At 42.1% G+C, this 14,247-nt stretch overlaps 1 protein-coding gene across 1 annotated transcript; it reads right to left on the minus strand.

The window, feature by feature from the left end:
- Positions 1-7,461: 7,461 nt before the first annotated feature.
- Positions 7,462-12,932, minus strand: LOC147459762 (root phototropism protein 3-like). Its single transcript, XM_086510973.1, has 4 exons — positions 11,960-12,932; positions 11,812-11,881; positions 10,223-11,524; positions 7,462-8,417 (listed from the first exon to the last, which is right to left on the minus strand). The coding sequence occupies exons 1-4, from the start codon at positions 12,304-12,306 to the stop codon at positions 7,767-7,769; spliced, it is 2,370 nt and encodes a 789-aa protein (XP_086367099.1). The 5' UTR covers positions 12,307-12,932; the 3' UTR covers positions 7,462-7,766.
- Positions 12,933-14,247: the final 1,315 nt, after the last annotated feature.

Here is a 14,247-nt window from a genome sequence, read left to right on the forward strand (position 1 = left end):
TGATGGCTTGGGGAAAAAAAAGTCCTAAAGAGGGAAAAAATGCCCCGGTAGTCCTAATGTGTTCACACATTAGGACTACCACATGTATATGGTAACAGAAATGCTCACTATGTTTATGCTATTTTCTGCTACACACAAGTTACTAGGCCATTATATGTTACAGATACAATCCAAGTACTCCCAATGTTTGGCCTTGCGCCTTGTTGATCATCATCCCAAAAGCACTTCTTAGGGAAAATTGTCAAAGTTTCAACTCAAAAGGGAGGCCTTCTCTAGTCTCCATGAGAAAATCAATCCTTGGGATGAACACTACATTTGCTTCATGTGACCCTGTAATGATTTTTGCTTCAATCACTTTGCCATGGAATTGCTTAAAAATCAAGCATGTCCCATTACAAAGACCACTTCTTGGATCCAAATTGTAGAGCAACATAACTAGAGCATTTTGTTTCAAATGCAAAACATGCGGTGGAATACCTCCTCCAAGATCTGAACTATTTAAGAACTCAGTTGTGAATAAAATACTATCACAATCTGATTCACACACTAAGTCTGCACTAACATGTTCCTTATAAGTACCATGAAATTTTGCAATACCAAATTGTTTATAGCATCCACATCCTTGTTGCGAGGTGCCAAAATTGCCCTGTCCTTGAAAAAGGTTGCATGGCAAGAGAGTGTTTCAAGGTCTCCATATAAGCAATCAATAAGTTCTTGCAAACTATTTTGTGGTAGCATCATGCAGGCCGGCGAAGCCACATTATCATGTAGCTCCCCATCACAAACATTTCCATTGCCAAGATCAAGTGTCCACTGCACAAATTCTCTTTCTCTAACATTATTGCAACAATTGACCACTCCGCAAAATTTTTGTACAACACTAAATGTAAGAGCGGCACAAAGATGCATCAACAATTTCTGTCCTTCCTCCTCTACGAACAACATGCAAGATCTATCTAAAATCACCACCAAGGAGGAAAACCTTTCCACCAAACATGTTATTATGCATGACATCTCTTAGTGTCTAATCAAGAGCCTGAAAAGCGTGTCTATGAGTCATGGGAGCTTCATCCCATATGATCAATGAAGCCATCTGCAGCTCCGCAAGTTGTCTATTTACCTTAACATTGCAGAATCTAGAGTGTGTGGTCCTTTCATTGTCAATAAGTTATGCTGCAATACCAGATGATGCGCATTCCAAAGCAACTTTTCTCTCTCTGTGTATGTGAGAGAGCAAGGCATTATAAAGATAGGTCTTTTCTGTTCCACCTGGACCATCCAAGAAGAACACAATCCCACTATTCATGCCAAAGGCTTGTAAAACCCAATTGTAAGCTTCATGTTGTTCAACATCCAAAGATAATTCCATTCGAGTAGACAAACCTCTTTGTTCCTCTACATTATACATTAAATCTTTAGCAAGAACTCCATACTCACTCATTATTTGCAATGTGCGATCCACTTGGGGCATTCCAGAGTAATCTCAGAGCCTCTTTCCATACTGCTAAAGCATTGTCTCTAAGTTCGACAATGCTTGGTTTTGTGTCATGCGTTTACAGATACGCACATTAGTTCTGCAAGTCCTCATATAATATACATGGTCCTTAGAAAGCTCCTTACAAAAGTGATTCCATAATGCACCAGGACATATAGGCTCACAAAATACCAAAATGACTACAAATAGTAGCCATAATTGTTTTCATGTTTGTTGAAATGAAGCTTCTTCTAAACAAAGAACCACTCATCATCAACTTGCAATAATCCCAGTGCACTGCATGCTTCTTTAAACGTTTCATATACTCATCCATTGAAGGTATGAATATCCTCAAAAGACCTATATCCTTTGAACTTGTTGAGTAACATGCACAAATAATGATAACTCTCCAGTAGTGGGAACTGTGTGGTACATTCTTCCAATCACATCTCCCTTATGTCTTAGAGTCCATGTTCTACTTACTGACTTCCAAACCCACTTTGTTGGGAATCCTATGTACAACAAATCATTGGCCTCTGGATATCTTTGATTTGCAACAAACCACTCAGTGAGCGTAGTATTTTTGTTGGCCTCTCTCTCTCTCCAGCACACTCATAGTCGCTCTGTTTCATTAAAGAAGACTTGATTCTGATGAGGTAAATGAACATGGCGGCATTGTATGTCAGATTTCTCTTGATGCAAGTCAAACCCAAATATCCGCCAGATAGCCTCAGATGATGATACATATCGTGCATTAAGATAGTCTGTAACTTCATCTAAAATCCCTTTAGTAGAGAAATAGTCGCCCTGTCATGTACCTTATACACATACTTGTAGAGATATTTCACAACGGATATAGTGGAGAAAACCTCCACATTGATATGTGCTTGTACCTTACTGAAAAAAATGGATTGTATGGAACAATCCATTTATTATTCATTTGAACATTCTTATAAACATTTTGATTTCCATCATCCCTCCTCTTGTATGTTGGGTATCCTTCCCTATCCACAGTAGTTGATCCATTGAAGCCTCGAGGGTATCTAAACGTGCACTTTCCCTCTACCATACATGGAGCATTTTTATTCAAGTTTCCACACGGACCATGTACATTACACCGGCTGATAATGCCATACAACTGTGGAAACATCACCTTATTAGGAAGCTCTGCACACACCATCTTATCATAATGGGATGTCTTTGTTGGTTTGTGCTCAGGAGAAGGTATTAATAGAATGTGGGCATGAGGAAGGCATCTCTTTTGGAACTCAATCGCAGAAATGTGTCCAATGACCTTACCAAAAATCTCTTTCTTAATCAGCAAGCCCATCAAATCCTTGAACTTATGGTAGAAAACACGTGCAGTAAGGTCAGGACAATCATTGGACGCTTGTTCAGGCAATAACTCGTCCTCTATCTCCTTCCATCAAGGATTGCATATAAATGTTATGAAGAGATCCAACTTGCCTCTTTTGCATACAATTGCCATGGCATCTTGATAAATCTGGTGCATATAGCGTGGACCAAAAACATATGATGAAGGCAATACAACCCTCCTTCCAACATTAGCTCCCAATAACGGTTCTCTATCACCCCCTATTCCATCTCTTGCTCCTATCATGTTTGTCAAACCTTGATACAGCTCACTGCGTAGATCACTCTGATGATTGCGAACCCATAAAAGTCTCAACTCCTCCATACAACTATATGCATCAACAATACATTGTTGCAATATCCTAACACCACGTAGAAGACATTGTGTCGTGTTGTCCCTGATTTGCAATCTATACTTGTAGAAATCCATTTTAGAAATGTATCTTGCATTCTCATATGCTCTCTCTATTTTCTTACGGCCTATCCAATCATAATATGTAGGGATTCCAACGGCCTTCTTCACCACTTGGAAATAGAAACACATATAAGAGAGGCATGTACGACCTGTGGCAATTTGAGATTCTTTTAGACCACCATGAGAAAGATTCAACACAATATCACAATGGCTGATGTTGCTCTCATCCGCTTGACCATGCATGATTGCAGCAACTTCCGTACCTTCAGCCATTTGTACGTTTCTCAGTGATGACCATCCTTATGTCAAGAATATTGGAAGTTTGAACCATTGTAGCAAATTGTTTGAAAGCTTGAACATACGAATTTACGCGATGCATCATTGATTGCAAGATTTCCAAAACATCTGGTTTGATTTTAGAAACATGATGCATCCTATTTTGCAACTCATTCTCAGTGTCAAAAAAATACAATTGAGCAAAGCGATGGATTTGATCTCATTGTCCTTCTGGCATCAATGGGCCAATTTCATGATAGATAGATCCATGCACTTTGAAGGTATAGGTTCCTTTTCTTTGATAGAGAGATTCATGTATATGATCTCTTAAAGAAGCAAATGCCAACACACTATTGTATGCTCTGATATGTTTTAGGAATTTCTTGCTTCTAGTATCACCTTCGTGCATTAACTCCCTTAATTCTAAAGGAGGTTCACATAATGGCGGCAAAGAAACACTCCTTGAGTTGCAACAACTCTTTTCCACAAATGTATGAATGGTCTTTTCTTCTATCTTCCAAGCGAAAGCATCACAAAGGGAACGTGAAAAATCCAAGTTGCCTATGCTGTGAAGTATAGACTTTTTGTGAAAACGTGACAACATAGAGATATGCATCAAGGATGTGTTTTCAGGATATATGTAGGTGATGGATAGGCAATGTGTCTCGACTTTGGAGTAATCTCCCTCTCTAGAGACAATTATGGGCTCCCATTATTGACTTCTACATAGGCTTCTCACTTCAATCCCCTCAAAATTTTGCGGAAGCATTGGATCAATATCTACATCTGTTACAACCCTTCTCTGAGAAAATTCATTGCATTGATTCACATTTATCAAATGCTGGCAATCTTCCAAGCGAGCTACATTAATCCCCCCTAGAGAGCGTCGAAATCCATTTCTTGCCGCCTCACATCGCGTAGCTTGAGGGGCTTGACAAATCCTACTACGTCTTGCATGCCCAAGAGACAACACCTTCGGACCAACAGCCATCTGTCCAAAAGAGAACTCTTATAAGTACTCTTAAATGTGGAGAATTAAGGAGAGATCGAGTGGATTTTCCAACTATGTCCATCTCCCTTTCATGTTGGAAACTATGAGAGAGAGAGAGAGAGAGAGAGAGAGAGAGAGAGAGAGAGAGAGAGAGAGAGAGAGAGAGAGTTGGTGCATAAAACAACTTTGGAGAGAGTATGGCCAAAGTTGTGAAAGAAAGAGAGGATTCCACATATGCCCATCTCTCTTTGGCGAGAGAGAGAGAGAGAGAGAGGATCTAATTGAAATAAAGAGAGCTAGTGCATAACACAACTTTGGAGAGCACTTCTTTCAACATCTTATGGCCACAATTTTAGACTCAGAGAGAGAGAGAGAGAGAGAGAGAGAGAGAGAGAGAGAGAGAGGGATACCTCTTTCATGAAGACCACTTTGGAAAGTAGTTGAGAGAGAGAGAGAGAGAGAGAGAGAGAGAGAGAGAGAGAGAGAGAGACTGCGAGTGGATAGCAAGCGTTGGCCGTTCTTTATTGGGCATGGATAGGTTCAATGCCCACACACAATCGAATAGAAAGAAAGAAGCTGGGTTTGTCTTCTCCGACAATGCTCGTGTGTAACTTGTTAGAGGGTGCCAGATGTGAAAACCCTAGCAAAGCAAGCTTCGGCACGCTGTCGATAGCTAGCCTTCATACTCTTTGCTTATCAAAAAGCTCTATTCAAGATTTAATTATGGTATCATGTGTCTCTACCCTTTGCCCTTACTCGCGTTCCCTATTCACTTCGCGTCTCTGTTGTAGGCCAGGCCTCTGCATATGATAAGGGTCCATTACTCTTCACCCTCTTTTGTGAAAATAAGTTGTCGCAGTGTTGTGCAACCACGAGATCTAGACACCCTCCTATTCTCCTATCTCCTCCTCTCGATTTGATGCCACTTGTTTCTACTTTGATGAGGCTCGTTAGATGACCCCCTATTCTCCTAACTTTCTCCTCCTCCCGATCTGATGCCACTATTTCTACTTCGACAAGGCTTGTTTGCTACATGCTTTGTAAGGCCACTTACATTTGAAGGAGCAAGAAACGCAAGAGCGAACAACAACTATCTTTTACAATAGATGGATGTTTGAAGCCTTGGCTATCAAATAGCATGCAACTTGCATCTACTTTTCCTCTTTTTTGGCTTTTTAAAAGAAACCTTAGTGTTGTGTTGGGTTAGGGAAACTTTCTCCTCCTCTCGATCTGATGCCACTATTTCTACTTCGATGAGGCTCATCTGCTACATGCTTTGCAAGGCCACCTACATTTGAAGGAGCAAGAAACACAAGAGTGAACAACAACTATCGTTTATAATAGATGGATGTTTAAAGCCTTGGATATCAAATAGTGTGCATCTTGCATCTACTTTTCCTCTTTTTTGGCTTTCTAAAAGAAACCTGAGTGTTGTGTTGGGTTAGGGAACTTTCTCGTCCTCTCGATTTGATGCCATTGTTTCTACTTCGATGAGGCTCATATGCTACATGCTTTGCAAGGCCACCTACATTTGAGGGAGCAAGAAATGCAAGAGAGAACAACAACTATTGTTTACAATAGATGGATGTTTGAAGCCTTGGATATCAAATAGCGTGCAACTTGCATCTACTTTTACTCTTTCTTGGCTTTCTAAAAGAAACCTTAGTGTTGTGTTGGATTAGGAAGACTTTCATTGTTTTCAGTGCCATGATGGAGACTTGCCTTAAATGTTATTTTGGTTTTAAAACACATGGCTTGACTTCTCTTGCATTCTATTCTTTTAAAATACTAAAGTGCAGCTTCACCTTGCATGATTCTAATAAATTCTACACACACACACACACACACATCACACATATATATAGATTAATGAGTATATATATATATATATATATATATATATATATATATATATATATATATATATATATATATATATATATATATATATATATGAACAAGCCATGGTAAAGGGAAGAAAAACCGATGAAATATGTGAGTACTTAGTTCAAAAATCCACAAATATTAATATTTCTTCTAGTATTTCCGGTTCACTTCTTTGCAAGAAAGAAACTCGGCCGCTTCATAAAAGAGACATTTCTGAAGAATGTTTCAGACTTATATAATTCTAGTTCACTCAATGTAATGATTTTATCACTTATTGTTTTAGAAAGCCATTTTGACCCTTTCACTTGTTTTTTTTTTGGGAGAGATACCTGAAATTACAATTGTTCCTTCCTGTATTTCTTTGGAATTTAGCCCATGACAAGTGGCAAAGCACTCACTTTGTTTTTGCACTATAGTATATAAGTATAGATGGCTTCAATTTCAATGTAGTCGTGTACTCATCATATCAGTCGAAGGTGACTGTATGCTCTCTCTCGAGTCTCGACTAATTTTGTGAAGCATAGTCACATCACAATGATTTTTTGTCCACAAACGGCTGTGTACAGAGTGTGACGGGAATCGGGAATTGGGAATTGGGGTCATACTAAATAACCATGGAGCTCCTTGGGTTCGTTGTTAAAACATTAGATAAAAGATTACTGTCAAACTCTCTAAGGCCTCTTCTATCATTCCAAATAAGCATGTACGAGTGTCAATCACATATTTGGTAAAAAATCTAAAGATCTCTCTCTCTTTCTCTCTCAAGAAGTTTTGGATAAACTCTCACAATAATTACACATTGTGACTTACCTCATCATCATGAGCTTCTGTGAGGGAGGCACCGTATACCTAGCTAGGTACGATTGGGGGCAAGGGACTGCCGGCCCGTGGGGGGGAGGGGGGGCGATGGTCCCATGCCCCCAATCGTACCTACATGAGAAAATTTCTAAATCTTCTTGTGAATCTCTCTCTCAAAAACACAGAGGGTAAAGAATAACCCTTACTGAAGTTGACAAATGGCGAGTGCAGGCCACAACACAGACCTATCGAAAAGAGACGAGCTTCCTGGAAAAAACTCAGTGGAGTGACTTTACATGAGAGTGTCCGAGAGGGGGCATGATGTAAAATTAGCAGAAAGTAGCCCCGATTAATTAAAATAAGTAGCTGGATCTGTAATCTTCAATCAAAGGAAATTAGGGGGGCGTGGGAGCCCCTGCTGATCAGATGCTGTAGATGTTGGTTAGAAAGGAAAGGTGGCGGCTATACCCAGAAGCCGGAAACCGACAAGCGCCCTTCGAGGTTCTCAGGAGGCTGGCTGTCGTAGGAGGTGGAGGTCATGGAGCATAACCTTAGGAGATAGAATTGCGCCATCGGCGGGGTGGCCGTTGAAGGTGGGCGGGCGGGGCAACCACGGCGCCGCTGACAGAAGTGCTGTCATCAATAGAGAAACGAGAGGGCCGTTGATGGAAGAGGTGTCCAGGCGCGCGGACAAGCTTCTTTAGGCCGCTGCCCCAATTAGCTGGGAAGCCCACGCCACTCATGCGCCGGGGGTTGGGCGGATTGTTTATCACATTTTTACTGTTAGTATTAGAGGAGCAGTGTTCAAGCTGGCGCTGCAGTGCCATGTAGTCTGCTTGAAGCTCAGCGTATCTAGCCTTCATCTGTTCCACATCGAGCTTGAGGAGGCGGATATCCCTGCGGGCAACCGACCAGGGCGAGTCGGCGGCGGAAGCCGTATCCTCGTCCCCGTCTCCGGCAATAGTCGCTGGCGAATTCTGAAAGGGCGCTGCCGGGTGCGGCAGAGGCGGCCTGTGCGACAGAGCACTGCCTGTGATTGCATTGCGCAGCTTCACCTGCTCGCAGAAGAGCACCTGCACCACCACCCGCAGTGGCAGTCTCTCGTTCTGCGCTGCGTGCATGCACGCATCCAGCGACAGCTTCTGACAGTCCATCAGCCTGCACAGCTTCTTCCTGTCCACCTCCGACGTGGCTGGGTGCGCCTGCAACAATAATGACACGTGGACGAATCAGGTATCCCACTAGCAAAAAAGAAAAGGGACAAAAGATGACATCCATCAACCCACGTGGGACGGGAACAAATCAGGTGGACCGAGGACGGGCCAATGTTGTGCCAGCTCAGCGAAAACAGCGCACGTGCTGTGCCTCGTCGCAATAGGACACTTTTTCAGAGAAGCAGTAGACATTGACTTGACAACGCACACAAGATATTCCCTTTGACGTCGCTTTCAGGATTAATATTCTCCCACAAAAAATCAGGGCTTAAGGGCTTATTAACATTAGACTTCTTCTATAGCAACCTTGAGTTCGATCCCTGAGCACGGCCATAAGGGAGACATTACATACATAAGAGGCCACAGCTGTTAAAAGTAAAAGGAGCAACAGCATAATGAGTGAGGGGAAAAAAGAAGGAAGAAGTTGCAAGTAGTGAGCTGGTAGAAGGATGTTGCAGCTCTTTGACAAGACTTCAAAGGTGGAAAAGAAATTGGACGCACATAATGGTGTCTAATGTGAAGGGACAACTTTAATTCACACATAGCCATACAAGCATGGACATTATTACCCTCATTGTAAGCAGCATTCCCACTCATCAGTACTAGTCGTTCGCTACCGGCCGGCCTAGTACAGCACCCAATTCAGGCATTTTGGGCATTGCCAGGTGCCTGTATCACATGCATCATATAGTGTAGCCAATGTGATGTCAAAAGTGCAGCAATACCCAAACAAATAAGCACAAATTGCTAAAGATAATGTTTGCACCTTGCCATCAGCATCTGATTAGTTTGGCAATTACTCAAATTAAAAAGCATATCCAAAACTTCAAGCAATCACTAATTGAAGACATTCAGCATGATCATCGGATTGGTTAGGCAATTACACAAATCAAAAAGCATATCCAAAACTTCAAGTAATCACAAATCGAAGACATTCAACATGATCACCAGTGGTAGCTAACACATCAACAACAAATCCTAAGAACATTGGATTTCAAATTAAAGTTGCATTTGATCCCAATCGACACTACTAGCCATACATAGGTCAACACTAGGCATCCGCGACGACTAGTAGCCATGCAAAGTCAACTCTAGATGTCAGGCAATGCATCGAGGGCAATGCCTTCCTGTGAAAAACTGATTGTGTGATGCTGGCAAATGGATGTGCTTCGATATTTAACATTTATGAATCCTAATAAAGTAATTGGTATGGAGAGTTATCAACTTATCTGCTGTATCTTAACTGATTTAGCAACTGATTAATTTTTACCTCCCTACACATTAAAACCCAGAACCCTAATTTATCATCAATCCTCTACTGACCTGGTGGGGTGTAACATGGGGGCCTGTATATGTATAGACACGTCATCACTGGATGAATGCAGGAAGAGCTCACATTTGTCTAAAACTGAAAGGGCAACTTGGCAAGGTATAGACTCAAGGTGGTAAGTATCCACAGCAAGACCATTTAACCATCAGCTCCCTCATGCATAGTATTGACTAGAACTACTGTACTATCCCAGCTCTAATTAAGATGCAGGGTTATAATGAGGCCTACACCATACAAAAGTATCAGTGCAATGTCTATGTAATTAAGAACAAATTAAAAAACAAATTACTTAAATACATCGGTCTCTTTCAGCAAAGAGAAGAATTAAGATGCAGGGCTATAATGAGGCCTACACCATACGAAAGTATTAATGCAATGTCTATGTAATTAAGTACAAATTACTTAAAAACATCGGTCCCTTTCAGCAAAGAGAAAAATTGAGCCAGTAGAACCTGTATTTTACCTTGAGATAAGTGTCGATGGCTCGGTAAAGGCCATCATCACAAGTGCGCGCATACTCAGGGAGCTCCTCAGCCAAGGCTTGAAACTTAGCCACAGACAGATTGGCATCTCGTGCCACCTCTGCCAAGTAGCTGTCTATCAGCTTTGCAACCTTTATTTTCGCATTCTGTGAGCTCATTGCACCACCTCCACCTCCCCTCTGCTCGACGCCTCCACCGTTGTAGCTGCTCATCATCATGTTTACATTCACCAGAGGACTTGCCTGCTCTTGCATTAAGAAATTCTCTACTACCCTGTGGACTAAATCCACATCGAACAACGTCTCATTGGTGTGATTGTATGATGGTATCAACAAGTCTGTTAAGCTGGCCTGGTCCAACTGAGCCCCCACCCTCCTTTCCAGCTCCTTTCTGCACATTATGCTTGCATTCAACATGTTTGCTATCCTCAACATCCTCAACAAGAAGCTGCATGTTAGCGAATCCTTCTGAGAGGGGAGGATAGTTACTAAGCTCTCTAGCATAAGCCTGTTTTTGCTCTGCAAATTTGCGAATGCATCCTTATCGTTCGCTAGATTTTGATCATTCAATGGAGAAGCATCTGAATTTGGGTCCTCTTTGTCCAGTCCCGGGATCCACTTCAATGCATATTGGACGACGGCAGCCCCGACCAAATCGGACCTCATGCCCTTTGACCTGATTGCAGTGATTACCTTAACAAAGTACTGCACACATAAGCTTGACACATCCTCGACCCACCAATCATGCGGTACAATCTTCTTCAAATCATTCTTTAGCCCATTCCACAAGGGGCTCTCTCTCACATGGTTGGTACCAGCATTACTGCCAGTATGGTTGTTGTTGCCATTATCCAATCCCCCCCTTCCAGTAAAAGACCAACTAATCCCTTTAGGATCCGTGCATGCTTTCCAAGCAATAGACTCTGTACATCTCCGAACAATTTGCAAATTCTCAGCCCAAGGACTCAAGCTTTCACAACTCTGTAACACCGTTATAGAGTCCTTCCATGATGCTAACACAACAAAACTTAGAAAGGCCTCCGTTTTCGAAATCAGGTTTCCATCTTCCAAGTCCTCTGTCATTTCAAGATACTCTGCCGCACTTCTTAATGCTGCAATACAATTGGCTGTTAAATCCACTGCAACACCATAGCAGAACTTTGCCGCCAATTCAAACGCCTCCGGTCCTCCTGGTATGTCAGTCAACCGTATGTGATCCTTCTGTGTGTCCCGTGATTCGAACACTAGCCGGTTTAGATGCCCACTTCTTGATAACAATGGGAACTACAGATCAACAAGTTCCAGACCAGAAGGCTATGAGAAATTTGGTGAACGGAAAACAACAAAGTATGCACACATAGCTCCAAACATAAACAACAGGAATTTGGTCTTTCCATGAATGTCCCAAGATGGAGCATTCAATTACCCTATGACCTTGATCCATTATGATCCCACTATTGCACGCATCCACATTGCTCACATGATTATGGAGCACTGGGAAGAGACATTCAACCCAATTCGATAAGTTATTCGACATGACAAGCTGCACTAAATTGCTCATGTAAATTTACCTTATGGAGATTGAAAGTGATATCACCCACTTCCACCACCAAATCACTCTGCAATTCTGTGGCAACAAACCTGCAAGAACACATAAATGTAGGACCACCATCAATGAAAGGCTGAAGAAGCAAACCATGGCAACAAGAAAATGCTTACCATGCTTGGCCTTTTCTTTCAAACCCATCAGCTTTGGTTCCCACTTTCATGGGACTCATCATGTAATTCCTGCTCTTCATCTGGATTTGCCCATCTGTTGATCCAAGCAACCTGTTGACATGGCCCTTGAGCTGGAGTTCACTATCAGAATTAAGAAGCCTATTCACATGAAGCCCATTCACGGAATTCTGTTCAGTATCGCTTGAAGAGAGAAGCCTATTCACTTGGCTCCTCTCTGGCATCTCATTATCTGAGCCAAATAATCTGCTTGCTTGACTCCTCATATACTCATGTCCATCGCTTTCGGAGCTAAGTCTTCTGTTGCGTGCTTCTCGCATGGCGGGCATTACTAGGGTTCCAAAGAGTTTGAGCAAAATACCACCGTGCCTGATCAGACCTTGCTTACAGCCCTTCAAAGGTCAACAAGCTTGTAGAAGAGAGGGAACATGAATCCATGGAATCGTTTGGGGTGTGTGTGTGTGTTGGGGGGGGGGGGGGGGGGGGACTGCTTGAAAATCTATGCTGATAGATGTCAGTTTCTTATGTTGTATTCTGACAAGCAAGGCAGTTGCTTATGATTTTTCTTGGTGGAAATAGGTAATGCATAAACGGATTAGCAGAATGCATAATCTAAATTAAAGAAACCATGCATTACAAATAGGCTACTGACAGCTTTAGAGCTCAGCTATGCAGACGAGTGCAGTAGAAGCCCAAAATACAGAATATGTATTTCCGCGAATAGGAAGGCAGTAAATACAAAGAAGACACAGGGGTGGTGGAGTTTTTGAGCCAATCAGCATTGGGTTTTCACCGCTCGCGCTCTCCCTCTCTCTCTCTCTCGCTTTTCTCTCTTCAATTCTACTCTCTCTCTCGATAGGGAAATTGTGGTCAGTATGAACGCATTTCGTAAACCCAATACAACCCTCGCTTAAATGAACTCGCTGATGATCTTCATGGCACGCTGACGCTCGTAAGAAGGGCATGGGTCTGAGCTTATTTAAGCAGGTTATACGACATGTTCACGTGGCTGATAATTAATGCTCACCCATGTAGCCCAAAGCACTTTGATTTGCTGAAGAACGGCTAGAAACATACATTTTTCCTAACCGGTGAAAATAAGGGCAAACTTGAAATTCTCCAGATTTTTAGGTCAAAATTTGAAGCTTTTGTCGGTAATAACACTAAAACGTGTGTAAATTTCCCAGTTTTCTTTAAACGCAAGCTCAAAATCTAACCGGGATTTTACAATTTCGACTGGTTAAAATATATTGGACCCCGTTTTTTTCTAACAGAGTGTTGAAGTATCAACCTTTATTGAAGGATTAAGATCTCCATCCTGCCTAGTGCATCGAGGGGCTACAACGATTGCCTTTGTCATGCGCTGTAAGCAGGAAAAACAATCACACATGTAATGTCCACCTTTTGCCATATATAGCTCACTTAGTAGATTCCTCTATGTTTTGCAAATTTGACCCGTTGCCTTGTGTATAATCCTATTTCAAGCTCGTACAACTTGCTAGTACCCGAGCAAGATCCCTTGCGCCGTAAAATATCGTATCAAGGCAGCATCTTCCAGGGGCTACAACACTTTTGTTTTCCCCCCCTAAGCGCCATTAGCATTGTGTGTGACCACTCGACCTAGGGGTTGCAGCATTGCATATAGCCCCTACAAGAGCTAGGCGGGATGCATCTCTAAGAGTCAGGCCATACCCGAAGACAATAGAGGTAAGGAGTTGTTGAGTATGCCATGTTGAAAGCAAAATCCCCTAGCTTCTCGTAGCCCTACAAGTGCTACAATATCCCGTGCAAAAATGAAGGTATTAAGCTCTTATTTAGGAAGAAAAGAAACCATCACATTTTTATGAAGGCTCTGTCCAATGGTAGTCAAAGACAGATTCCACTTTTAGGTGGAAACTTCTTGTGAGCGGGCATTCTCCACTCCGCTTGGGTCCTAATTAGGTCAGTGGGGGAACTAGGGAAGAAGAAGAGAAACCCCAATTGTGGAAAAGCCAAGATTATTTCATGGTTGTCAAAGCCATGCTAGTTGTGCAGTAGTACCGTGCTAAAGAGGCGGGTATTAAAATATAATTCTAGGAATGGTAGTCCCTCCTCATCTCTAGGAGGGCTTCCTCTGATCACAAAGACCAACACTTGGCAAAGAGCTCTCCCTTAACAGTACTGTGCAAAAAGCTCTTCATGTTCTTGGAGCAACCGTTTTTCACTCTCTCACATGGTAATGACATGATACACATGATTGATTAGATACAATAAGAAAAGGAAGATGGTGA

This window comes from Adiantum capillus-veneris, chromosome 4 (assembly GCF_014529385.1).
Source record: "Adiantum capillus-veneris isolate H3 chromosome 4, ASM1452938v2, whole genome shotgun sequence".
Classification (NCBI taxonomy): Eukaryota; Viridiplantae; Streptophyta; class Polypodiopsida; order Polypodiales; family Pteridaceae; genus Adiantum; species Adiantum capillus-veneris.

Coding starts and splice junctions, on each gene's coding strand:
- LOC147459762 (XM_086510973.1), bottom strand. CDS start 12,306: ATGCCCGCCATGCGAGAAGCACGCAACAGAAGACTTAGCTCCGAAAGC. Junction 11,882..11,959: donor GAAAGAAAAGGCCAAGCATG/GTAAGCATTTTC, acceptor GTGTTCTTGCAG/GTTTGTTGCCACAGAATTGC. Junction 8,418..10,222: donor CCATCGACACTTATCTCAAG/GTAAAATACAGG, acceptor TTATTGTTGCAG/GCGCACCCAGCCACGTCGGA.